The following is a 27,105-nucleotide window of genomic DNA, read 5'->3' as shown; positions in this document are numbered from 1 at the left end:
GTGAGGTGAGGTGCATTCCTCCTCCAGAAGACCCTGGTGTCCTTTGGCATCAAAAAGGACACTGGACAGGCTGGCTCCGCTCCTGTAGAACGAGCTTCTGAGCACAGGCTCCCTCCTGTGAACGAGGCGAACAGATCAGGGGCAAACCTGGGGCCCAGAGTCCAGGCCTGGGAGGCACGTCAGATGTTAGCGATGGAACACAGGGAGTACAGAGATAAAAATACACACAGGTCTTATGGGACCGCCTGGGAGGAGCAAAAGTGAGCCAAGCTTGGCCTGGAGGGAGCTGGGAGCGGATTTTAGGTAGACATGACAGCTGGAGGAAGTGTGTGTGTGTGTGTTTATGTGTGTGCACGTGTGTATGTGTTCATCCAAACACACAATCTGTTACTGCAACACAAAGCATGGGACAAGGGAGGCAGGTAGAGGCCAGATCTTGGCAACCTGGACAGGCCCACATCACCTGTTTATACGATGACCGCATATTCCAGACCAGCTTATGAAATCCGTGCTGCAGTGGCTCCGCTGTGTGAATATTCAACAAAGCTGTTGAATGCCTACTATTTCCTTCCTTCCCAACTGGTCTGCTTGAGTCCTGACCTTCTGGAACCTGTTGGCGTTGGGAGCTCTTGAGTTATCAGTCTACTGTTTTCTGATAGCAGGCCGCCAGCCTTTGGGTTTTGCTCCCCTCCTATGGCAGTTCCTATTTCATACCCACCGTCTGTCAGCTCCCTGCAAGGAGCTCTGGCTTCTGTACCCCCGGACCACCTTGCGTTCACCTGGGGCAAGCCTCGCCTTGGGACCCAGCCCTCGCTTGGTCTGTACTTGCCCTGGAAGAGCTCAGAGTGATGACACCACTGAACTGGCCCTCTTCACACTGAATTCATGGCCACAATCCTTGCCCAGCCGGCCTGCCCTGAAAAAGCCTCACTGCTGAAAAAAAATACTTTCTGAGTATATTTTGCTAAATATTGCTAGGGAGTTTTGCACATTTCTTCCTAGATGAGACAAGCCTGGACTACCTCTTTCTCCTGCTGTCTGGCTTTTGGTGTGAAGGTTTCTCTGATTTGATTCTGTTGTTATTTTGGTAGCTTCTTGAGCTGAAGGATCATCTTACTTACTTTTATCTCTCTCTGTCTCTAAGGATTGCATTGAATGTTAAATGTCTGCTGGATGAATGGGTAAGCATCACCGAGAACACAGAAATGATAGACGGGATTCTGCCCTCGGGGTGCTCTCTATCTAGTGGGGACAGACGCATGGACTTGTGCTGTGACACACATTTTGTATAAATGAGTCGTGTGATTAGGATGATGGCTGGTGGGAAGGGGGGCGGTCGGCACGTCTCCACGTGCAGACGAGGTGCAGGTTGGGAGACGTGACTCAGAGAAGCGCCAGGTCATCCGGGAGGGAAACAGCACAGGATCTGAGCTCTACAGCGTTATTCTCTGCCGCCTTCCCCGGGATTTCACACGTCGTGTGGGCACTGAATTCTCAGTGATGACTCTTATTTAGCATGAACGGTGCATGTTTGAAATCCCACACCTTGGTGGTTTTGGACGCTGCTGAACACACAGGTGATTGAATCCATCTGCTGCACCTGCAGTGCGGGTTGGTAACTACGTGCTTTTGTTGTGCCCTCTTTTCACTGTTTTGTTGTTTTGGCTTTGGCTCCTTATAACTAGGGATGTAGTTTTCTTTTCATTATACATTTAAAATCGATCTAAAATTGAGCACATTTCTTCCAGCGTATCTGCATTTCCTTTCCCCTTCTGGAAATCTATCACTGGGAAGATAATGGGTTTCGACAACAGTATTTAATACTTTGGACTCTTTAAACAGAATGATTACCAACATGGCATGAACTGCAATGCAAAAATGTGTCATTTTAGAAAAATTAGATCTATCATGCATACACAAGCAGGTTTTATTTTATTAATAGAAGACTAAAAGTCCTAGGAGAAAACAAACAGCACTGGTTTAGCAAAGGCTGAGATACAGACATCGAAAAGGGCTCTGCGTTATCCGTTGTCTCTTGTGTAAAGGTCCATGTGGCCTATTAACCTCAGAACAAGCCCCGAGGGGGTCCTAGCCCCGTCTGAGGACTGGGCTGTGTTGCTGAGAATGGAAACCGCTCTGCATGCTGACCCTTTCCCTTTGGCTGCAGGAACCTGGATTTAGGATGAGTCACGGCAACTATCTTACGCTACATACATGTGTTCCCTTATTTACTTGTTCCCGATTTTCCACTTCTAGCTTATTAAGCTTTCATCTATATTCTGTGCAAACCATCTCAACATCCTTCTGGAAAGTGAGGGGAGGAAATTTAAAAACCCACCTGGAAGCCCAGGACTGCCCCTCGGTGGGGACATCGCCCTGCAGCATGTTGAGGGGCTCTCCTGAGTCCTTGGTCGTCTCCCTATTCTAAGGGTGTCAGGTGGGCGGAGTAGCAGCTGTTGGTAAGACTGAGAACTGAGTTTTCTTTTAAATCTGCAAGCAGTTTTTTAAAACAGTTTTAAAAATTGAAGTATGGTTAATTTACAATGTTGTGTTACTTTCAAGGGCACAGCAGAGTAATTCCGTTATACATACATATGTGCATATGTTCTTTTTCAGATTCTTTTCTGTAATAGGCTATTACAAGATATTGAGTACAGTTCACTGTATACTCAGTTGTATACAGTTCACACTATACTCAGTGTCCCCAGTGCTTGCTGCTTATCTGTTTTGTAGAGCAAAGTATCATATTTTAACCCCAAACTGCTAGTTTATCCCTCCCTCCTCTTAGCCCGTTTGCTAACCACGAGTTTGTTTTCTATGTTTGTGAGTCTATTTCTGTTTTGTAAATGAGTCAGTTTGTATCATTTTTTAAAGTTTCCACATATAAAGGATATCATATGATATTTGTCTTCCTCTGGCTTACCTTAATAAGATAACTTCTGATAATATGATAATGTTAGGTATGTTTGTTTCATACGATGATGATAATCATAATGATATGATAATCTGATAACATGAAAATCTCCATCCATATTGTTCCATTGTACACATGTACCACATTGTTCTTAATCCATTCACCTGTTGATGGATGCTTAGATTTCTTCCATGTCTTGACTACTGTAAATAGTACGGCTTCGAACATTGGAGTGTGTATATCTTTTTGAATTAGTGTTTTCTCTGGATATGAGCCCAGAAGTGGAACTGCTGAATCGTGTGGCCTAAATCTGCAAGTGTGTGTTTTGTTTTAACGCATTTGATTTTTTAAAAATTATTTATTTTCGGTTGCGCCAGTTCTTCGTTGCTGGGCGTGGCCTCTCTCTGGTCGCGGCGAGTGGGGGCCGCTCTTCGTTGTGGTGCTCAGGCTTCTCATCGCAGTGGCTTCTGCTCCTGCAGAGCAGGGCTCCAGGCGCATAGGCTTCAGGAGCTGCAGCTTGCTGGCTTAGTTGCTCTGCGGCATGTGAAATCTTCCTGGACCAGGGATCGAACTTGGGTCACCCGCGTTGGCAGGCAGATTCTTATCCACTGCACCACCAGCGAAGTCCTGCAAGTGTGTTTGTAAATGACCTATGGTACAAGGTCTTCCTGACCCTTCAGTGAACAAACTCAAATACACACAGAGTTCTCCACCCACAGACTGTCAGGCTTGAATGAGGGCATCTGTTGATGAATTTATGTGTGTCTGGTGGCCGGGCAAAGCTTCGTGTGCTGGAGATAACAGATGAGCCACATGTGAGTGTCTGCCAGTGGAGTGCCAGAACGTGCCAGTGAACAGGACGCAGGGACCACAGGATCGTGACTGTCCTCACCCGGGAAATGGGCTCTGTTCTCTGGTCTAGCCCAAGCCTGCTGTCATTCCCAATTCCACCAGCATCAACACCCCCCTTCATCAACAATTCCAGGAGGGCAGCCAGTCACCTCTTTGACTTTCAGATGCACCCGTGTCTCTCCATTAGCACGGCCGCAAAGAGTGAGGAGGACACAGTATCTGTGGAGGGAAAGTGGGGTGCAGGTGGCGGGCTGGGAGGGCAGGTGAGACACCTGTATTCTTGGGGCTCCTGACCTCAGCAGGGAAGTGAAATGAACAGACGTGCACTTGAGAATCCCTGCTAACGACAGAACGAACTGTACGGGCTGAAAATGGAGCACGGGTGGAAATAGCAGAGGAGAGGCCCATCCTGAGGCCGCCGGGTCGCCCAGGCAACGGCACGCAGGGCGGCAGGCGGGCTGGAGAGCTGCCCCGCGTCACTGGTTCTGTGACGAGCGTTCGCCCGTCTTCCCGGCTCCAAGACAGCCGCGCGTCTTAGGCTGATGCCTCTTGGCCGTCGTGTTGTGGATTCATTTGTTGTCCCGGTGAACCTGACCGCAGCCACTAGCTTTACCGTCTCTCCAGTTGAGGGGGTGCATGGCTGGCACTGCACATGGTGATTTTAATTGCTGTGTAAATGTCCTTGAAATGATTCTGCTGTGATTCAGAGTTGAAGTGGGCTCCTATGTGCGTTTGCTTTTAGTGGGTATGTTCTTCAGTTCCATATGCTTTTGTAAAACAACAGCCAATTCGTTTATGGACCCAGAAAGGGAGACAACGCATGCATAGCTGAGCTACCGGTTTCAATGACCTGTTACTGTGCAAAGAGCATTATCTAAAAACGAGGTGCTTACGACAAGAGGAGCTTACGACGACTCTTGACATGCCAGCCTTTGAGCTTCCCTGAAGGCTCAGCTGGTAAAGAACCCTCCTGAAACTCGGGAGAACTGGGTTCGATCCCTGGGTTGGGAGGATCCCCTGGAGTAAGGGAAAGGCTACCCACTCCAGTATTCTGGCCTGGAGAATTCCATGGGCTGTATAGTCCGTGGGGTCGCAAAGAGTCGACACGACTGAGCGAGTTTCACTTGTGATGACAGCGATTCCTTATTTCTCTAGATTCTGTGGGTTGGCTGAGTGGGTCTTGGGCTGGTTCCACCAGGTACTTGTGAGGCTGCATTTAGCTGAAGGGTCCACTGGGCTGGGGGAGTCTAAGGTCATGTCCGCACTTCTGAAAGCTGGTTCTGGTTATTGGCTCCTCTGTTTTCCTTTGGGCTTCCCCGGTGGCTCAGGTGGTAAAGAACCTGCCTGCAACACAGGAGACTCAGGTTTGATTCCTGGGTCGGGAACATCCCCTGGAGAAGAGCATGTCTACCCACACCGGTACTCTTGCCTGGAGAATCCTATGGACAGAGGAGCCTGGCAGGCTATAGTCCATGGGGCTGCAAACAGTCAGACATAAGTAAGCTCGCACACACACACTGTTTCCCTCCACATAGTATTGATAATTATCTATGTCTAAATAGTTCCAAAGGGCTTTTTTTCAGGATGTAGAGGAAAGAACTTCTGGGTAATAAGGAAGCACCTCAACATGGCTTAAGTGGCAACTTAACTTCTTTATTAGCAACGCAGGAAAGAACCATGTGTCTTACCGATTTTTGGCATCTCAATTCAGTAAAATGGGAAGGAAAACCGTGAGGAGGAACATGGGCATACCCAGATGACGGGAGTGTGAGGAAGTGGGAGGAGTCAGGAGTGACTTCAGGGTTCCCAGGGCGGCGGTGTGGATGGCGGTCAGGAGCTCAGAGAACTGGGCCCCTGGGGGAGCAGGAGGTAGATGTTGGTGTGCGAGGAGGTGCTTTGCTCAAGATGACCATGTCTGCCACACGAGAGGGAAGGGGCGATATGAGATGATATCTGTACAGAAAAGTATTGTTTTGGTTTTGTTTTGATCAGAGAAAAGCTTACTGCAGGGCCAAGCAAGGAGAACGAGTGACTTGGGCTCATAAACCCTGAACTCCCCGTGAAGCATTGTTGATGTCAAACAGAATTCTGTGTGATCTGCAGTAGAGGACAAGTCTGCTCCCATGTTCATCTGGGGTTATCCGTGTGGATTCTTTAATGAGGAAAAAGATGAAACTTCTCTGGATCTAATTGGATGCCTAGGAAGTGGGCGAGACCTTCTTTACATATTATGACAACAGGTTTCCTTCCTTATAGCCAAGGACTCCCACACAGGGAATGCCCAGGGCTTTAAGAGCGAGTATTCTGGACTCTGATGTCCTCAGTTGGAACCCTGGCTCTGCTGACCAGTGGTGAGACTTACTGCCACTGACCTCCACGGTTTCCATTGGTGAAAGCCGATTCCCCCCTTTCCTTCTTGTTCCCTCCCGCAGGATTCCTGGCATCTGACTTGCTTCCAAGGGCATAAATCTAAGCTAATGTAGATAATTTAAGCTAATGTAGATACCTTAACAGAGTATTTAAAAAAAAGTGAAGAGCAAAGCTGTTTGCTTCTTACATCTAGATTTCCGTTGAGAACAAAATGAAAGCGGAATTAACTTAGCGGAATTTTAAATCGCACTGTTCAAAATGCCCATTTTTAAGAGAATGGCAAAAATAATAATAATTAGCACACTTGAACCATACTTGGGACCCAGTCTGCCTTGTTTGATTGGCTTAGTTCACTTATTGCCCGAGGCAGATATTTGAACATCAGGAAATGCATTAGGACTCTGCCAATACCTTAATTCCTTTTTTTAAAAAAATTATTTTTATCTTTGGTTGCTGGTGTGGGCTTTCTCTAGTTGCGATGAGCGAGGGCTACTCTTGATCGCGGTGCCTGGGTTTCTCATTGCAGTGGCTCCTCTCATTGCAGAGCACAGCTCCAGAGTCTGTGGGCTTCAGTAGTTGTGGCACATGGGCTTAGTTCCCCAACAACGTGTAGAATCTTTCCAGACCAGGGATGGAACCTGTGTCCCCTGCTTTGGCAGGTGGATTCTTAACCACTGGACCACCACGGAAGTCCTAGGAGCCTGTCAATGCCTTAAATGGTCCACTTAACTTGAACCATGACTCTCTTAGTCCAATGAAAGTAATTGAAGACAGCCACTCTGATTTTGTTACAGCAAATTCAGTTTTATAGCACCCAAATTTACTGTGCAGTTGCCAAGCAGGAGACGTTAAGAAACAGGTTCAATCCCTGGGTTGGAAAGATCCCCTGAAGGAGAACATGGCAACCCACTCCAGTATTCCTGCCTGGAGAATCCCATGGACAGAGAAGCCTGGCGGGCTACGTTCCATGGGGTCACAAAGAGTCAGACACGACTGAGTGACTTAGCATGCACGCATGTATCTTCCAAAGAAGGTATCTATTACCTTCCAGAGAAGTGTGGCTAATTTAACAAACACTTAAAATTGGGTTTGTATATTAAAGTGATACATGGTGCAAGACTCCATAAAATACTGGTAAATAGTTAGTGAGCATTGTATTTATATCATATCCACGATCAGAATGTTAATATTACCTATTTCTCTTGGGCCATAAAACCCAAGTGTTGGTAAGCAAATAGTAAATAACTGAGATCAAGCACTGGAACCCAAGCGTGAGTGCATGTGGGCGCCTGATACCCACACTCTAATAGCCAGGTCTAGACTGAAGTTCAGTGTGAGATAAATACTCTGGAGCTGACATTTGCATGCTGACGAGGTCACACACAGCGTCACAGGACAGTCAGGAAGTGCTTGTTGTCATCTTCCGGCAGCCTGGGGATGCAACGCTCAGGTTCAAATGTTAGCGAATCCTCTGTGTTAGCAATGCTCAAAGCCGAGACTGGTTTGTTGATGGAAGGTCTTGACCCGCTTTGGGACCAGGAAGTTCCCTGGGGAGCCAGAGAAATGCCTTTTTTCCAGGAGGCGTGTAGGTTTCTACCTGAGGATGGATTGCCTTGGAACTGGTTGTTGCATTCGCCAACTGGACCCAGTCTCGTCCGTCCCAGGTGACCTTCGGAGGCTGTGTTTCATGTGTTGGATGATCCGTTGCAGTGGCATTAAAATAGCTGGATTGGTTATGGCAGCTCTGCAGGAAAATATTCTTTCTCAAAACACCACAGAGTAGTAAGTGCAGTGTTCCTCAGGCTTATTTTCCAAAAATGCTTTTAATAGGAGGGCTTCCCTCATAGCTCAGTAGGTAAAGAATCCGCCTGCAATGCAGGAGACCCGGGTTCAATTCCTGGGTCGGGAAGATCCCCTGGAGAAGGAAATGACAACCCCACTCCAGTATTCTTGTCTGGAGAATCCCCATGGACTGAGGAGCCTGGTGGGCTACAGTGCGTGGGTGCGTGGGGCACAAAGAGTCGGATATGACTGAGCGACTAATGCTTTCACTTTGGGCTTCCCTGATAGCTCTGCTGGTAAAGAATCCACCTGCAATGCAGGAGACCCCAGTTTGATTCCTGGGTTGGGAAGATCCCCTGGAGAAGGGATAGGCTACCAACTCCAGTATTCATGGGATTCCCTGGTGGCTCAGATGGGAAAGAATCTGCTTGCAATGTGGGAGATCTGGGTTCGATCCCTGGGTTGGGAAGATCCCCTGGAGGAGGGAACGGCTCCCCACTCCAGTGTTCTGGCCTATACAGCCCATGGAATTCTCTGGACTGATTGATGGCAGCTCTGCGGGATAATATTATTTCTCAAGACACCACAGGGTAATAAGCTCAGTTTGTCTTAGGTTTATTTTCCAAAAATACTTTTAACAGGAAGAAAGATGAAGGAAATTGAAAGCAGAATTGTGTAAATATTTTGCTGTTTTTCTGGGCTGGGTCTGTGGTTGAGTTAGGGTCCACGGAGCATGTTCATGGTATGGAGACCAAATTGGAGTGTGGATGATGGATTAGCTAGCAGTCTGTGTCAAGGCCTGTTTCTTGAACGAGGTGACCGTCCTGCAGTTCTGCAGGGGCTTCTGTTTCTAATGTCAGGGAACCACCCAGTACAGTAGATAGGACTTGTATGCGCCTTCACCTGCCGCCCCACTGCCCTGGGAACTCCTGGGGTGGTGGGAGCAGGCGTCTGACCTCGATGAGTGTGCGTTGCTTTGGTCTCTTCATTCAGCATTGTCTCTGCCTTTGTGCCCTCGTAATGAGGGGGGGCAATATTTCCTTGTCACTGTCCTTTGAGTGCTATTTCAGAGATAATAAGCTCAATATATGATGTCTTTATCTTAGAGACCAAAGATGGAAAATGCTTGTGACAAGGAGATGTGAGTCATGCCAGGAAGAACCAAGCAAGTTTTCTAAATCCCAGCCTCCAGCTGCCTCCAAGACACAAACATCATATACCATTTCTGTCTCTAAAACCAGTTCTGCCAAGGCCTTGCTTCCTCTACTTATGAACACAGTTTCAACTTGCAGGAAAGCCTCCTAAAATAGGTAGAAAGATTTTGCATGGTGCTTATATGTGGTCGAAGGACTATTTTCACTTTTAATTTCCACAAGGAAGAAACCCCTAGTGGTTTGCATAATACACAGTGCCGTATATAAATGGTACAAGGTAGTTGTTTTTAGTTTGACATTTTCTGTCTTTTTTTAATTAGTTTGACATTTTCTTAAGTGACATAGAGAACTCACGAGAAGTATCTGTCTATATAGTTTTACCTGTATTCACTTCCAAATACTTCAGTAAAGAACTAAAAAAGATGGTTTGTATGTAAAGGGTGGAATATAAGGTTGTATGTAACGATGGGGTAGAATTGGAGTGGTGCTCAGATTGAGTTCATCTCACACTGTGATCTGGTTATGCTTTGTTATTATAGTTTATAGTTGGTGTTTTTTTTTTTTTTTAAGAAATCTGAGTTCCCCTCAGGTGTAACCCGACACAACTGCCAGGCGTTGTTTTTTTTCATTGGAGGGGCTCCATCCCGCCCTGAAGTTCCAGGGGCGATCGTTGGGTGGTTGTTGCTGAAGCACTTTTTCAGAGGCTGGCAGGAGTGTCTCTAGAGCCCCAGCGACCCCTGCAGACCTGCCCCCCGCCCCACGCACACCCTCCTGGGAGGCCCTCCTCCGCCAGGCGCACGGCCCCTTCATTTGGGAAGAGAACCGCTTCCCTTCCTGCCAAGGTGCTTCCCCTGGTGTTCCTCGGAGGAGGGAGAGGAGTATTTTTGCCACTTTACAGAAGAGAAATGTAGGAGACAGCATGGTCCAGATGGTGCAAGATGGGGGCCTCTTGGGGGTACCTGGGTCCTCTCCCACAAATCACCTGAGGAGTGTGCACTTTCCCTGGCTCTTCTCAAAATAACTGATTAGATGGACAGTACGCATCCATTCTAATGTGCTTTTTATTCTTCGTTTGTACCTTAGGAGGATCCCAAGGTGAAAGACACTCGTAAACAGGACAGCATTTCACCCAAAACACAGGATTCTGTGTTTTATGCCAAAGAAGGAAAAAAGAAACCAAAGGCAGAGGCTTTAATCCAGAGTGGGGCAGGTGAGGTGAAATTCCACGTGGCTGCTGGCAATGCAGAAAGCTGCCGGGTTGAGAATGTGCTTTTCCAGACCAATTTCACCCTGCAGAGATGTGACTGATGACGATCTGATTTAAAATCCTGACTGTAAATGTCCGATTTATTAATACATCGGTTATCGGGTAGGGCCGTGGTGAGGGGAGTGAAAAAACAAAACTCCTCGGTTGAGGACAGTGGGCTTCTCCTGTCAGGAAGCCGAAGATTAACACAGGACTTAGAACTCACTCCGTTGTCTCTCTGGACGTCAGGGTGGGCATGTTGTCCCTGAAGGGCTGTTGACACAGAAAACAGCCAACAAGCATGTCAACCTTTTGAGGGAAATGTGAGCACAAAAGCCACCTGAACTGTTTGGAGTATGAGAGACTTTTAAAAGACTCACTTTGAGAAGTGATTTTAAAAGGGGATAATTTAAAATATGCTCCTTCCAGCCCCACTGCTGTTTTTAGGGCTGTTGCTGCAACTGACACCACTAGTGCTGCTGTGGTCACTGTTCACGCTGTCGGCGCTGCTGCCAGTGTGGCTGCTCCTGGTGCTGTCGCTGCTGCTATTGGCCCATTACTACTGTTACTAGTGTCACTGTCACTGTGACTGCCCCTGGTGCTGCTGTCACTGCTGCCAGTGTGGCTGCTCCTGGTGCTGCTGTCACTGCTGCTGCTAGTGTGACTGCTGGCCACTGCTGTCAGTGCTGCTGCCAGTGTGGCTGCTCCTGCTGCTGTCACTGCTGTTAGCGTGACTGAGACTGTGACTGTTGGCACCGCTGGCACCACCGTCATTCGTGCTGCTGTCAGTGCTGCTGCCAGTGTGGCTGCTCCTGCTGCTGTCACTGCTGTTAGCGTGACTGAGACTGTGACTGTTGGCACCGCTGGCACCACCGTCATTCGTGCTGCTGTCAGTGCTGCTGCCAGTGTGGCTGCTCCTGCTGCTGTCACTGCTGTTACTAGTGTCACTGTGGCTGCTCCTGCTGCTGTCACTGCTGTTACTAGTGTCACTGTCACTGTGGCTGCCCCTGGTGCTGTCACTGCTGTTACTAGTGTCACTGTCACTGTGGCTGCCCCTGGTGCTGTCACTGCTGTTACTAGTGTCACTGTGGCTGCCCCTGCTGCTGTCACTGCTGTTAGCGTGACTGAGACTGTGACTGTTGGCACTGCTGGCACCACCGTCATTCGTGCTGCTGTCAGTGCTGCTGCCAGTGTGGCTGCTCCTGCTGCTGTCACTGCTGTTACTAGTGTCACTGTGGCTGCTCCTGCTGCTGTCACTGCTGTTACTAGTGTCACTGTCACTGTGGCTGCCCCTGGTGCTGTCACTGCTGTTACTAGTGTCACTGTCACTGTGGCTGCCCCTGGTGCTGTCACTGCTGTTACTAGTGTCACTGTGGCTGCTCCTGCTGCTGTCACTGCTGTTACTAGTGTCACTGTCACTGTGGCTGCCCCTGCTGCTGTCACTGCTGTTACTAGTGTCACTGTCACTGTGGCTGCCCCTGCTGCTGTCACTAGTGTCACTGTCACTGTGGCTGCCCCTGCTGCTGTCACTGCTGTTACTAGTGTCACTGTCACTGTGGCTGCCCCTGTGCTGTCACTGTGTTACTAGTGTCACTGTCACTGTGGCTGCCCCTGGTGCTGTCACTGCTGTTACTAGTGTCACTGTCACTGTGGCTGCTCCTGCTGCTGTCACTGCTGTTACTAGTGTCACTGTGGCTGCTCCTGCTGCTGTCACTGCTGTTACTAGTGTCACTGTCACTGTGGCTGCTCCTGCTGCTGTCACTGCTGTTACTAGTGTCACTGTCACTGTGGCTGCTCCTGCTGCTGTCACTGCTGTTACTAGTGTCACTGTCACTGTGGCTGCCCCTGGTGCTGTCACTGCTGTTACTAGTGTCACTGTGGCTGCTCCTGCTGCTGTCACTGTTACTAGTGTCACTGTCACTGTGGCTGCCCTGCTGCTGTCACTGCTGTTACTAGTTGTCACTGTCACTGTGGCTGCCCCTGCTGCTGTCACTAAGTGTCACTGTCACTGGCTGCTGCCCTGCTGCTGTCACTGCTGTTACTAGTGTCACTGTCACTGTGGCTGCCCCTGGTGCTGTCACTGCTGTTACTAGTGTCACTGTCACTGTGGCTGCCCCTGGTGCTGTCACTGCTGTTACTAGTGTCACTGTCACTGTGGCTGCCCCTGCTGCTGTCACTGCTGTTACTAGTGTCACTGTCACTGTGGCTGCTCCTGCTGCTGTCACTGCTGTTACTAGTGTCACTGTGGCTGCCCCTGCTGCTGTCACTGCTGTTAGCGTGACTGAGACTGTGACTGTTGGCACCGCTGGCACCACCGTCATTCGTGCTACTGTCAGTGCTGCTGCCAGTGTGGCTGCTCCTGCTGCTGTCACTGCTGTTACTAGTGTCACTGTGGCTGCCCCTGCTGCTGTCACTGCTGTTAGCGTGACTGAGACTGTGACTGTTGGCACCGCTGGCACCACCGTCATTCGTGCTGCTGTCAGTGCTGCTGCCAGTGTGGCTGCTCCTGCTGCTGTCACTGCTGTTACTAGTGTCACTGTGGCTGCTCCTGCTGCTGTCACTGCTGTTACTAGTGTCACTGTCACTGTGGCTGCCCCTGCTGCTGTCACTGCTGTTACTAGTGTCATTGTCACTGTGGCTGCTCCTGCTGCTGTCACTAGTGTCACTGTGGCTGCTCCTGCTGCTGTCACTGCTGTTACTAGTGTCACTGTCACTGTGGCTGCCCCTGGTGCTGTCACTGCTGTTACTAGTGTCACTGTCACTGTGGCTGCCCCTGGTGCTGTCACTGCTGTTACTAGTGTCACTGTCACTGTGGCTGCCCCTGCTGCTGTCACTGCTGTTAGCGTGACTGAGACTGTGACTGTTGGCACCGCTGGCACCACCGTCATTCGTGCTGCTGTCACTGCTGTTGTTAGCACTGCTCTTAAACTCTGATCATCTCTGGCGGTTGCTTTGCACTTGTTTCTAACTGACGGAGCCAGATACACTCTTATTGAATGCTCACTGCATCTGTCTCTGGCCTGAGGCCCGTGAGCTGTGGGACACAGGGATGACCCGGACTCCCAGGGTCCAGGACCTTTGTGGACACAGTACAGGTGTCGAGGGACCCCAAGCCCAGCTCCTGAACTGAAGCAGGACCGGGGCAGCGGGGAGGGAGGTGGCGTGCAGGGCCTGCCGCCCCTGGACCAGGCTGCCTGACAACAACACAGGAGGCTCTGAGAATGCTGAGCTGTAACTCTGGTTTGGGTCAGAAAAGGTGCAGTGCACGTCAGCTTGAAAACACTGTGTTATTTTCCTCCAGATGGTGACGTGTTTAAAGCCCAGACTCCTAACCAGGAGACCCAAGGAGCCCCGGAAGTCAAGGAGGCCCCAGACGTGCGCGTGGAGCTGCCTGTGGACGGGGTGGGTGGCCCCTCCCCCTGCCTGGCCACGTCCCCGGCCCCTCCCCTGAGCTCTCCCTGGTCCCTCTAGAATGTTCTTTGCCTCCTGCGGTTAACACCCTTCAGATCCTGCACCTCACATTTTCCTGCCCATCTTTCCCCCAAGACTCTCCTGCCACCAGGACCCTCTGACCAGTTATTTGTGACTGCATACTCCATCTTGTCATTGTTTTGGTTCCTGTCTTTTCCCCCTGGCTAAGCTGCCAGCTCCACACCAATGGGATGGTCTGCATTGCTTACTTGTGTAGCCCCTGTTCCCAGGAGAGGGCCTGGCAGGTGGGAAGCTCCTAGGAATCACTGCTGGAAAGACAGGATGAGTGGTGTCTTCAGACCACGTGGTCGGGAACCAGGGGTTTGTCCCTTCCTAGCTTCCTGCTCTCAGGTTCAGCCTCCTGTCCCTGCAGTCAGGTGACGTCACCAAGCCGGTCAGCCTGGGCCCCGAGTGACATCGTGCACTCGGCGTGGAAGTGTCCCATACAGGGCCTGGTGCACCGGGGACCCTCACTCACCGTTCCCGTCCTCCTGGCTTCACAGAGGAGGGAGGTGAAGCCCTGCGTGGCCCCCAGAGGAGAGGAGGGGACAGATGAGCTGGCCGGGGGGCTGACCTCGAGGCTGGGCTCCTGCACAGGAGCCGAAGCCAAGGGCTGCATGTCCGGGATCAGCTGGCAGGAGCTGTCGGGCCCTCGGGGCTCAGCGCTAGCATCAGTCCAGCCACTCGTCCACTCACTTTAAGTCGGGTGTGGCTATATGACCTGCTGTCCCCGATGACATGCAACCTGTCCAGGCAGAGGCCTCAAAGGCCAGTGTGCACTTGACCACGTGCCCTTTCTGCCTCTGAGGTCATGGGAGCACCAGGGGTTGGACTCTCCTGGCTGACTGACTTTGGGAGGCCCTCATCTGCCCCAGAAGCCCCCGCGGGAGCCTTTGATTTTTGACCCCAGAACACACAATTTTCCCAGAGCAGAGAGAGACCCCAGGGCACCGACTGCAACAGCTCGTTGCCTTTTGCCAACAAGCCGTGACCACCAGGAAGGTACCCACACAGCATAGTGTGCCCATGGCCTTGGAGGGAGCAGGGCCAGGCAGTCTCTTGGACCCGGAGGAGGGTGCTGTTCAGGGTCCCCATGGGTACGCTGGGAATTGCAGAGGGTCTGCAGTGACCAGTCTCTCCTTTTTACCCAAAAGGCATTTACAGTGTCTCTTAACATTTTTCCCCAACAATTTTATTACAGAGGTGGGCATTCGTTGTCACAGTCAAAGGTAAAAACACAGAGCAGGTGCTATCCTGGGAGGGAAGAAACCTCTGTGGGATAAAGGGTGGCTTTTGTCTCTGCCCGTACAAGCGTCAGACAGTCACAGGGTTTCACCCGCTCTTTGTGGCTTGGAAGGACCTTGACGAGGTTGACTGACTAAATCCAGCATGTGGTGTCTTTTCTCCCCAGAGACCAGCCGAGATCGTCAAAGACACTGAAGAGACACACAGACACATGTCTGATTTTGAAAGCAACAGGGTGAGTTGACTCTCGTTCATTTTGTACTGGCCAGCCTGAGCTGGGGGGCCGTAGGGCCCCTCTTCATCCTTGTCACATGCTGGGTGGGTCTCCCGTTGGATGAGACAAGGGTCTGAGAGCCAGCTCACCCAGGGTAGACTTGTTGGACCGGAGTGTGTGTCTTCCAGGCTGTGCTCACCTCGGGCTCTCGTGAGTCAGAAGTTGCAGGCGTAGTGTTCATGGTTCTGCACTAATCCTAACTGCCCTTTGCTGTATTTCCAGTCACAGACTGAAAAGCTTTTCCCCCAACAACTCTCAAGAGGCATCTTTAGAAGGGAGGAAGGGAAGGGGCGCCATGGCAGGGGGTGTGGGGAGGCTCCGTTGTTCCGAGTACCTCGGGCGTCGGTTTTGTGGGGTGTCCGTGTGGTGTGACGACGTCTTGGCTGAGGCTGCATGTGGCACAGGCTCTGCAGTGGCCGCGTGAGCTCGCTCAGAACACACCGTGTGGATTGGGTTTTCTCTGTTTCCCGTCCATATGCTTTGGATGTGCCGTCAACGCACGCAGCGTGTTTCTTCCTGTAGTAAGTGGTGAGATTATGTGACTGATCTGTATGAAATCTGTGCACTGGGAAAACAGAACTGATGCCCTTCTGTTTTGACTTGTTTAATCGAGAGATATTTGATAACTAAAAACTGTCTATTTTTAAGGTGCACAACTTGATATATGTATCGATTGTGAAATGATCATCATAATCCAGCTGATTAACAGAGACGTGTGTGTGGTGAGAACATTCAAGACAAAATTCACTTTAAATGTACAGTTCATGGAGCTGACAAACAGATTTTGGGAATTTGTTTTAAAAATTCTATCCCTAGATTTTTTTTTCAAGGTGGCTTCTTGTTCTTAAATTCTTGGTCCCAGGCAGGAGGTTGTGTAACACATGTGGGGTATCGAGTCCAAGTGTGTTCTGATGACAGAATGTGAACCAATCCACAGTGTGATGGCCCTGCAGGCGGCCGTCTCCTGCTCTGAAACTTGCCCCGCAGTGTCCAGGCTCCACGCGTGGGAAGGGGGAGCAGTGACTCCAAGGTGGGGGACTGTGGGGTGCTGGAGCTGGAGTCAGCCCCTGGTTCCTGCCCATCGTGGAAAGGGGAAGGATGTGGGTCCTCAGGAAGCTGGTTCAGGTTTTTCAACCTGAGAAAGTTTATGATCTGAAACAGACGGCTAGAGGGAATAATCTTTCAATTGATCCTTTTTCCTTCCTTAGAGTCTTATTTCTGACCAGGAGGCAGCATTCAGGGAAAGACACACTGTGTCCAGACGCTTAGGGAAACCTTTCAAATGCAGGTCGGGGGTGTTTACAAGGATGCTCACGGTGGGTGATGAGTGTAAGGCTGCGTCTGGGATGGGAGGGCGTCAGTCCCAGGACACTGGGTGACCAGGGGCCAAGGGTCCGCTGCTTGTATTGGGGCCCTGGAGGAAAGGGCACTGTTAGGATCCAGTCATGGAGTAATGGAATGTCATGGTTTAACGGGAACATGGCATTAGGGTTTCGTCTGCACTGAGTTTATACCATCACCTGGAGGTCTGCACACTGTCAGAATTCATCTCTGCCTTACTGACTTGTTCTGTAGATACATCTCCTTGGGCCTCTGGGGGCGTCTTGTGTATTAGCAGCTGACTTCAGTCAGGAGACAATTTCTTAGCATGTGTCAAAGTGACTTTCTCAATGCCAGCAGTATCACTGGAGTGATGGCAAACACAAGCACCTCGTTTGTACGTATCTGGGCTAAGGACCTGAGCTTTGGGGCAGGAAGGTGATAAGGAGTTTCCAAGCCTCCTTCTCTTGCCCAAACAGGATGAGTTAAGTCGGGCAGAAGGGCTGGATGGGGCCGACGCATCTCCACGGAGCTCTGCCCGGAGGGCAGGCACAGTGCTGGGACTCGCATCCCAGCTCACCCACACGTCGCTCTTCCAGGTGGTGTCAGGCCCTTTGTAGACTCAAAACCAGCGAGATGGAGAGATGTGAGCGAGTCTACCACACTGGCAGTCAGGAAGCAGGGTGCTGGGCTCTGAACCCAGTTTCAAATGCTCTACAGTCGGTCTCTCCTCCTCCACAGGGAGCGGGCTAGCTGCGTCCCGCTCCTCGGAGGGGGCACTCCCCACACCGGGCTTCCAGGACGGGTGCTCTGTAGGGCTGGGTGCTGGCTTACTCATGTGCGAGGCTGCCGGATGTTTCAGTCCTGACAAGTGCACACGACTCATCTTGGCTCCAGCACGAGACGATCAAAAACCCCACTGGTGTGAAAGGCCTCTGAGGTTGCAGGTTGCCAGCCCTGCACGTTCTTATGGGATCACAGAGAGAGCAAGCATTGTATAAGCATTACAGTAGCTAGTAACGCTAATGAAAAGAAATAATACTCCACTCTTCTTGGCCAAGAGGCTGTGTGATCTATCTGCTCTCGGTGGACTGGGGTTTCTCTTGGCATTGCATTTGTCTGTTCATTTGAAAAATCGATCTTGTGATGTTTATTCGACCTTGGATATATAGGTTTCTTAGGCATGTGGTTTCTGGCTTGATCACCTTCCCCAAACTGATTGTGAAATCCTGAGGGGCTGATATGCGTCCTTCACGGTGTCTAGGACAGTGTCTTATACACAGTAGGAGCTTCATAAATTCTATGGAATTGCTTTGCGTTGCCTGTGACTCAGTTGCTTAAACCAAAGTGTGTGATCCTGGGATAAAATGGTAATGACCGTGCCAAGCTGTAGGATAGCATACTGTTATGAACAAAACACAAGAAAAGCTATGGCCAACCTAGACAGCATATTAAAAAGCAGAGATATTACTTTACCAACAAAGGTCTGTCTAGTCAAAGCTATGGTTTTTCCAATAGTCATGAATGGATGTGAGAGTTGGACTATAAACAAAGTTGAGCACCGAAGAATTGATGCTTTTGAACTGTGGTATTGGAGAAGACTCTTGAGAGTCCCTTGCACTGCAATGAGATCCAGCCAGTCCATCCTAAAGGAAATCAGTCCTGAATATTCATTGGAAGGACTGATGCTGTAGCTGAAACGCCAGTACTTTGGCCACCTGATGTGAAGAGCTGACTCATTGGAAAAGACCCTGATTCTGGGAAAGATTGAGGGCAGGAGGAGAAGGGGATGACAGAGGATGAGATGGTTGGATAGCATCACGAACGTGATGGACATGAATTTGAGTAAACTCCAGGAGTTGGTGATGGACAGGGAGGCCTGGTGTGCTGCAGTCCATGGGGTCGCAAAGAATCGGACACAACTGAGCAACTGAACTGAACTGATGAACAATGTTTAGAAATACGTATTTTTGATATTGGATCACAAGTGTTTCTGTTTCATTTAGTTGAAATTTTTTAGGATAAAGCATGTTAATATATAGCATAAGATTTGCTGTTTTGACTTTATTTTAGTGCACTTAGTTCATCACACTCATTAAGTTCAGGGATGTGAAATACGTTTGCAGTGTTGCACAGCTACATCCTCAGGACGCTTTAAATGTGTTAGTTACAGTCAGGACAACTTTGCCCACATCTGACACTGTAATAATATTTTCCTTCTTAAAAAGTTGGGATCTTATCAATGTTAATTAGCTAATTTGGAAAACTCTTCTGTGAATTTATAAAGATGATGTGTGTACTTTCCCTCTTTATTTATTTCAAACTGCATTCCTGACACGTGTTTTTAATTAAATTGGGTCTCTGAGAACTGTCAGAATCGAGATGGGCTGCAGTCTCTCCAGCCCTGCTCGTGGCTGATTTGTTTGGATCCATCCGTTGTAAGGTACTTCGCATGGAAGCAGGACTTCATGAGTGCTGCCTGCTAAGTTTGTAAAACATTGTCTAAGAGTTTAGCAAAGATTCAGTCACTTTCCAAAGGAATGTGAAGATGAAGTCACAGGCCATGTATTTGGGGCTCTCCGGCCTGGCAGGAATTCTGCACCCTGGGAAGAGTTCAGAGTGGTCTGCAGGCAGGTTTGCATGGGTTGTCCAGCCTCTGGGACTCTAAGCCTTTATATCTAACTCTGAGATATGGGTTATCAACCTTTTAATTGATTTTTTTTTAAGTTTTTCCTGCCTGCAAAAAGGTTATCTGTTTAAAAATGTCCTGGGTTATTTTGTGTATCCATGGAGTGGGGAGGGAGAGAGGTTGACATTGGTATTTGGGGTGCTCTCCATGGAGGTTATTATGGCACTTTCTACTGCCTTTTGGCCACTTGATTCGAAGAGCCAGCTCATTGGAAAAGACCCTGATGCTGGGAGAGATTGAAGGCAAGAGGAGAAGGGGACGACAGAGGATGAAGTGGTTGGATGGCATCACTGACTCGATGGACATGAGTTTGAGTAAACTCCAGGAGTTGGCAATGGACAGGGAGGCCTGGCGTGCTGCAGTCCATGGGTCACAAAGAGCTGGACAAGTTGTATCTGAACAACAACCTCATCACTGCCATTTCAAGTTTCTCCCGCCCTCCAAGGCTCCTTACTAAACCCAACATCCTCACTAAGCTTTCTGGATCCTTCGGCAGGAGGCGGTAGCTCTCCCCCTGTGACCCACTGTGGGGTTTTGCTTGTTTCTTACACCATCTGAATCACACGGTGGCTCTTCTTAGAGTCATTTGAGCGCTTCTCCTGTGTCCTCTGACAGAGTAAGTTTTGTGAAGAGAGACTTTATTTTACTATATTCTTAACAACTCTCACATCGCTCAGCATGCAGGAGTAACTGGTCTTGAATCTCATCAAGAACCTGAGCACAGTAGATGACTACTGTATGGTTGGCCTCGAGGCAGGGCTGTGATAAAGCTGGGGCCAAGAAGTGATTCCCAACAGAGAGAACTAAAAATGAAGCCAGATATTCAGTCAGTCTCCAGAGACTACGTCTTAAGATGTCACCGAAGCCTTGACCTTTCTCTATGTGAAAATTAAATCCTCTTTGGAAAATACCATAAAGCCAAAAGTCAGCCAAAATATGGAAGAAACTATTTGTAAGGCAAATGTTCTCAATTTACAAAGAGTTCATTAAGTCATTAATATAATCCCATAAAAGAAAGGCAAATGAGACAGGTAGGAAATTCACAGAGAAGAATACACATCAGTGAAAGATGTAAGAAAATATATCCACTTCATTCTATTTAAAGAAATACAAGCAAGAAATGGTGAGTTTGTTTTGAAAATCAGGTTGATGGTGTCCAGGGCTGGGATGATGCAGGGTGATGAAATGCTTCTTAACAGGGTCAAAGGTAAATGGTACAGCCTTTTGGTAAGGGAATTTTGTTCTTCCTATGAAAATTAAACCTGCACATGTTTTTAAACCGTCATTTCCATAGCTAGGAATATCCCACAGATATACTCATAAATAACAAGAAATAGAAACAAGTGAGATATTCATCCTGTGGGGTTGGTTGATTAATTTATGCTTCATCCATACAATGGAAAACACTGCAGCTATAAAATAATAAGACAGACACATGTGTACTGAGGTTGGGGGCTCCGGAATGTCATGTTAAGTGAAAAAAATCAAGGTGCAACTGAGCATATAATATTCTGTATTTTGTATAAAAATATGTAACAAGGTGCACACAAAAATGAAGAGTTTAGAGTGGGGAAGGGGTAGTGCTTGACCAAATGGAAGGGAAAGAGGATCCCAGCAGTGGTAGCCAGGATAGTCAAGGCTTAGACCCAACTGCTGCGTGATATTTATAACAAGAAAGAATTTGACCCAACCAGGAAGGTGAGAGGAGTTTGGGAGATTAAGGATGTATTTGACAATATCCTTCTTGCAGATAGTTGATTGCTATATTTATTTTTTAACAATAGGAAAAAGAAGATGAAAAGCTTTATGAAGATAATGAAAGGAAGGTTTGTATCAACAGATTCTGTAGTTTTGTGTTTCCTATTCTGAAGACAGACCTAACAAGATAATCAAAGGATTCCCAAACCTTGTCAGGTGCTTGTTAGAAATATAACATCTGCGTCTCCATCATCCACCATAGCTCTGTTCCCTAGAGGCAGAAAACCGACTCAGAGGAAAGGAAATGTGAAGACAGTTCAAGCAGGTGGATGGATCCGCTCTAAAAGCAGATAACAAACAGGGGCGGGAAGACTCCTTTAGGGTCATGTATCAGGAGACGCCTCCCCCCACCCCAAGTTATCTGCCTCAGGCACCTAGAGACACCCTCCTGGGTTGTCCAGGGAGCCAGGAATGCTCCGCGCTGTCAGGCTCAGGATGAACGTGTCCACAGGGTGGGGGCATCAGGGGAGGATGCGCTCCCAAACCACTAGGCTCACAGCCCCTGGGAAGGCAGGGCTTTGGCCGAGCAGCTGGCCCCACGTGGCGGGTGATGGCGCGTCCGCCTCCATGGCGTTCCTCTCCAGTAGCTGTGTCCTAGGTGGAGTCAAGGTCTCCTCGTTTGTTAAATAATTACATGATCATAATGATTTTTGTCTGAGTACAGAAGAATTTCTTTACTAATTCCTGAGTTCACTTATTCTCATCACTCCATAAAAAAATGCCTGAGCCATAAATAGTAATACTTTGGGCCATATATACTAATATTTGGGAAGGTACCTATCAAAACCAGCACCTGGAAGCCATCCAAAGTTTGACATCACATCAGCTTATCCATCACTCACCCTGTGTGACCTTGGGAAGACCCCTTGACATTTCAGAGCTTGTTTCCTCTGCTGCAGGTCTGTTGTTCAGTAGTTTATCACCAAATTAACCTCTGGGATTAGTGAGTATGTGGATAAAATATGCTCGATGCTACGCTTTTTATGTATATGAGTAGAAATAGCAAATTATAGGAGGATCCTGACAGCTTCAGGGGAGAGGGCGCACATGAGATACGGTTCCATGTGTGAACATGTTTCTACGAGCAGCCGAGTTAGAGAGGGCCAGACTCCAGTTTTTGTGCTTCTGTTAATTTGCAAGTGTCCTTTGTTAAGTAATTTTACCTCTCTGAATCCCATTCATTCAATCAAGGACTATTGTACATTTACAGGTTTACTTTCCTTGAAAGAATCAATTGTGACAGTGGATTTGAAAGTTCTTGAAAAGTATATTTATGTTTAAAACGATGTTTATGCGATTTGTATTGAAGCTAAATAACGAAAGCGCGTGTTTTCCAGTTGGAAAGTGGGCACTGGGTTCTCCCTCTTAGCTCTCTCGTTAGAAGCAGTGTGCTGGGTTTTGTCCAGCATTCTGCCCTTTGCAGGGTCCTTAGGAAAGGCCCCTCAGTGACCAGCCTGTGCTGAGAAGGTCACAGTGTGTGTCTGCTCTGATGTCCCCGAAAACCGAAGTCCCATTCACTTGGCTTTCAGCGTCCAGTGACTCTCGGGGAGATTTACCACTCGTGTGACGCAGGTGTTACTTGCTCTGTTAACCAGAATGTTTAACCAAACGCAGTGGATGACCAGTGCAGACCTTGGACATGAACTGTGTCGTGAACACAGTGTCACTCCCTGAGCCCCAGCTTCTTTGTAAAGCTGGGATTTCTAACCTGTGAGGTCAGTGTGGAGATTAGAGTGATTCCTAAAAAGCCTTTACACAGTGGGTTAAGAGTAATTATAGCAGTTATTGCTCTTATTCTCCAATCTCATCGTGATTTCTAGTAGCGGTTTCAAGTCCTTGAAAGTGGGAATTTGACTTTATTTTATATTTTCATTTTTGTTAACATCAGGCACATAAAATGCCTTACTCATAGTTGGCATTAATTGTATTTTTAAATTAAATCTCCTTCTATGCTATCTCATGTTTTAAAATTAAGAAGATTTTACCAAACTATAAAAAGTTCAGTGTTCTTGAAGAATTCTCAGCAGATACAAATAAGAAAAAAGTGAAAACATTGAATTCCTGTTTAGAATCTGTTTTCACTTTTGTGTATATTCTTAAGACTATTTTCCATTTATTTTTTTATGTAGCATATTAAAGGAACCATGACTCTGCTGATAATAGAAAAGTATTATTTTAACAAGTACTATGAATCAGTATTGAGGATATTATCAGAATTTACTTTTTTTCCAGTATACTTCAGAATGGTGATTTTATTTATTTGGAATAAATGCAAACATTTTGAGCAAAGCTGCCATTCACATAAAAAGAATACCCCGCCCCCACAAAAAAGACAGAATCAGGTGCTTGTGTGGAATTCTTCCAGAACAACGTTGGGTTCACTTCTTGGGTATCGTCTTGGGTGTCATTCGTTTTGATCAGTTAATTTCACGCCAGCAGTTTTACTTCTCTTTTACTGGAATAAATATTCTATTGATTTCTCCTTGGGTATATTTTTGTGATTATAAAGAAATATTGAGAGTCTTAGGGAGGTACAGTCGACCCTTGAACTGCAGGTGTCTATTTGTACGCAGGGCTGTTGAGTAGTAAATGTCGCCCCGCTGCACGGGCCCCGCGCTTGTGTGCAGCTGTGGGTGTGGGCCCTCGGACGGGGAGGGACCCCCTCTGCGGAGGGCCAACTACTAGTTATGCTCGGACTTTTATCTGCATCAGGACTGGCCCCCCGAGCTCCCCTCCAATGGATAGAGTAGTTTATTCAGTAATACATTTAAAAATGGAAACTAAAGTTTAAAACCTTAAGTAGATGTGGAATTACTCTGGTCCGTCCTGTGTCGGCTGATAATAACTGAAACCAAACACCAGCGAAGGACATTCGGACACCCTGGTGTGCCGGTCGGTGGTCTGGTTTTATTTCTGCTTCGTAGGACGTGATCAGAACACATGACCACTCTTGACTGACAGGCATCCAGACTGGCTGCCAAGGTGACAGGTTCTAGGTACAAAGCATGAAAGAAGATAAAAGGATAATTGTGGAAAGTTTTCCAAAGGCTTCAAAAGTCAAGTATACTTTGATAATAAGTGTGCTATCCATCATAAAATACTTCCTAGACAAGATCTTTGACACATGTATTCACTGATTTATGAGATGTTTTATCACCTCATAGAGGTGCATTTTGTACGTTTTGTGACAATGTTATGTATGTGGGCTTCCCCGGTGACTCAGCTGGTGGAGAATGCGCCTGCAATGCAGGAGACCCCCTCTTCGATCCCTGGGTTGGGAAGATCCCCTGGAAAAGGGAATGGCTACCCACTCCAGTATTCCAGCCTGGAGAATTCCATGCAGTATATAGTCCATGGAGTTGGAAAGAGTCGGACACGACTGAGTGACTTTCACTTTCACTATGTCTGATTAGATCAAGTTGAAGTCCCTTCAAATGCATGTTAAAGGCAAGACTGGACCAGACCTCAAAACCTCTGGAGCATTAAGTGCTGTCAATGTGATGGAAAAATAGCAGATTTTGTCTGACTTTAAAGCATTTGTAATTTAGCCCATTGGAAAAGCAAGTGAGAAACAGTCCCCAGTAACACATAAATAGAGCTCATGTCTATTTAAATTTATTCCTTGGGACATAATGTAAACTTAAAAATAATGTACACTGGGGTATTGCTTGTTCTGTTAGAATCTTGATGTTTATAAATTGAAAGATTTAGAACACAAGCCTAAATTGGGAATCTGCTGTCTAGTGTCTGATTTGACAAGGGAGCGCTGAGGGTCATTTTGTCTGTAGGTTATTGCCCTAGGCTGGAATTAATGTAAGCTGTTCAAGGGCAAGGCTTGTATTCTGCAGGTGCAATGGACTTCAGAGTTTAATCTTGTCCAGGAATGTTCTGTTGATAGTGTTGAACGAGAAGCAGAGCCAGGTGAGGAAAGGGGCACCTTCAGATGGCCTGGCCGTGCCGTTAGTGAGCCTGCGGGGTCAGCCTCATGGGGGACACTGGTGGCGGCTTCCCTCCCTGCGTCCTCTCTTCCTTTCAGTGGAGGGCGGACCCCCATCCTTCCCCTGAAGAAGCGTAGCTTCTAAGTTCCCCTTCTGGCCTGATCTTCCATTCTTTCCCTAAAGCTGCGTCTCTAATCAATTCATGAGTTACTTCTTCCAAGAAACTCATCAATTACCCTTTCTGGTCATTCCTTAACACCCTTTCTTTTGGCAGTTACGCATGCTATTTTAATCTTGTCATTTCCCCCTGGTTACCCCCAAGTTACTGTGGGTGTGTTTTCGAGGTTTCCAGCAGCTTTCTCAAGCGTGCCGGCTCCTATTCTTCCTGCAAGGCGGCAGTTCCTTCTGTCGGGCCGTAACTTCTGCTCAGTCTTTTCTGCCAAGGAGCATGTGTTCAAAACATTCTTAACTGAACTAGCCTGGGCCTCCTAGAACTAAAATCTGAGATGAGAAAGATCGGGTCCTCTCATAGCTTTTAGACTTCAGTGTTTTCTTGTGGTTGAAAAATAGAAAACTTCAAACCATTATGACTCTGGGTACAGTCATAATAACAAGAAAATTGGAATAAAAATAGAACACTGTGGGTAATTTTGGTGCAGTAGAGAGCAGAAATTATCTATCATTGATGAATGTTGCGTGCTTATTTTTTTTAAAAAAGAGTCATGTCCTGTTTGCATTTTGGTTTTCTTATATAAATAACAATAAGTAATGTTGTGGATCAAAACCTCCTAGGATGAGGGGTTTTGAAAGAAATGTTGTTTGTAGCTCTGCTTCACTCGGGCTGCGTGGGCAGGGAAGTGCTGCACCTCATCGCAGATGAGATCAGATCAGAACAGTGACTTGATATGTTTCTAACTGTAAAATGATTGATAAGACAGCAAAACCTTAAAAAAATCAAGTAGCAGTTTCTCTCAATTGACATAAATTACATATAAGTGATTGAATACACTTAACAAGTGTTGGGCTCAGAACGTGGGTCATTTCCCATTGCCTGCAGCTACTGATGAAAATACTGTTGAAGCATCTTGCTGAAATAAAATGCACACCAAATCCACAACAGTAACTTACCCTTGTCATCTGCTTTATCAGGCAGTCGGCAGAGGATTTCCTCTAATTACCTTTGCCAGAAATGCCAGTAAAGCTGGGGAGTGTTTGATCTCTCATTGTCTCTGACTCAGGATTTTTGTGACCAGTGAAAGTGACATCGATTCTTTAGTTGATTTTTGAAATTCGTTGCCTGCCCAGTATCTTTACCATTTTTTCCATTGTATTATTTTGATATCACTTTGTCACTACAGTTGAGTGTTTTACTCCTTCCCTAAGAGGCAAGGTTAATACTGAGCAGAAGTGTAGTTTCAAAGACTAAATATAAGTTATCGATGCTAAGTGGGCTTTGGTGAACTAAAAGTTTTAGAGAATTATACAGCTTCAGAAAAATAAAGCTTGGATTCGTCCATACATAAGAGATTCCTTTGGATTCAAGCAGAAAGAGAAATGTTCATTGTTGAATAAAAAGGCTTTCTCTTCATCACAGCTGCAGGCATATATATTCTGTGAAATGCTCTGCATTAATAAAGCAGAGGTATTGAATTGATGTTTGATAACAGAATAGACATAAATGAACCGATCTGTCTTTTCATATGGTGGGCTCCATCCAAACACTTTTGTTGAATTTATGCCAATGTTAGAAATGATGGTTAGGGACCTGACTTACTTTTAATTATGAGAATTATTAGTATGTAGTCCATCTACAATGTTTCTGTAAGGGACCAAACAACCTAGGGTTTAGACCTGTGTAATGTAAACAGAGCCATACATATAATTTTTGGAAGCAAAGCATTTAAACATTTAAAACATTAAAAAAATCATTTAAAATTTTCATTTCTGGGAAAGCTTTATTGGCCGCCTGTACCAACCACATTCTGGAAAGATGCTTTTAGGTGAATTCAGAACTTAACTGCCAGAAATTAATAGCCATATTTTGGAAGAAAGTATATCTTTTCCATGAGTAGTTTTAGTGGGAAGAAAATCA

General features: G+C 47.3%; 1 protein-coding gene across 1 annotated transcript in view; it reads left to right on the top strand.

Annotated features, from left to right (window-relative positions):
* DCDC2C (doublecortin domain containing 2C) overlaps positions 1 to 27,105 on the top strand; it is a 63,955-nt gene that overhangs the window by 23,840 nt on the left and 13,010 nt on the right. Inside the window, exons 7-9 of the mRNA XM_043453598.1 lie at positions 10,156 to 10,282; positions 13,620 to 13,720; positions 15,201 to 15,269. Coding sequence (XP_043309533.1) covers positions 10,156 to 10,282; positions 13,620 to 13,720; positions 15,201 to 15,269 — 297 coding nt within the window. The remainder of the gene's footprint in view (positions 1 to 10,155; positions 10,283 to 13,619; positions 13,721 to 15,200; positions 15,270 to 27,105) is intronic.

Source organism: Cervus canadensis, chromosome 30 (assembly GCF_019320065.1).
Source record: "Cervus canadensis isolate Bull #8, Minnesota chromosome 30, ASM1932006v1, whole genome shotgun sequence".
In the NCBI taxonomy this organism is placed as follows: Eukaryota; Metazoa; Chordata; class Mammalia; order Artiodactyla; family Cervidae; genus Cervus; species Cervus canadensis.
Note: the sequence above shows the minus strand (reverse complement) of the source record. Positions and strands in the feature narration are given on the sequence as shown.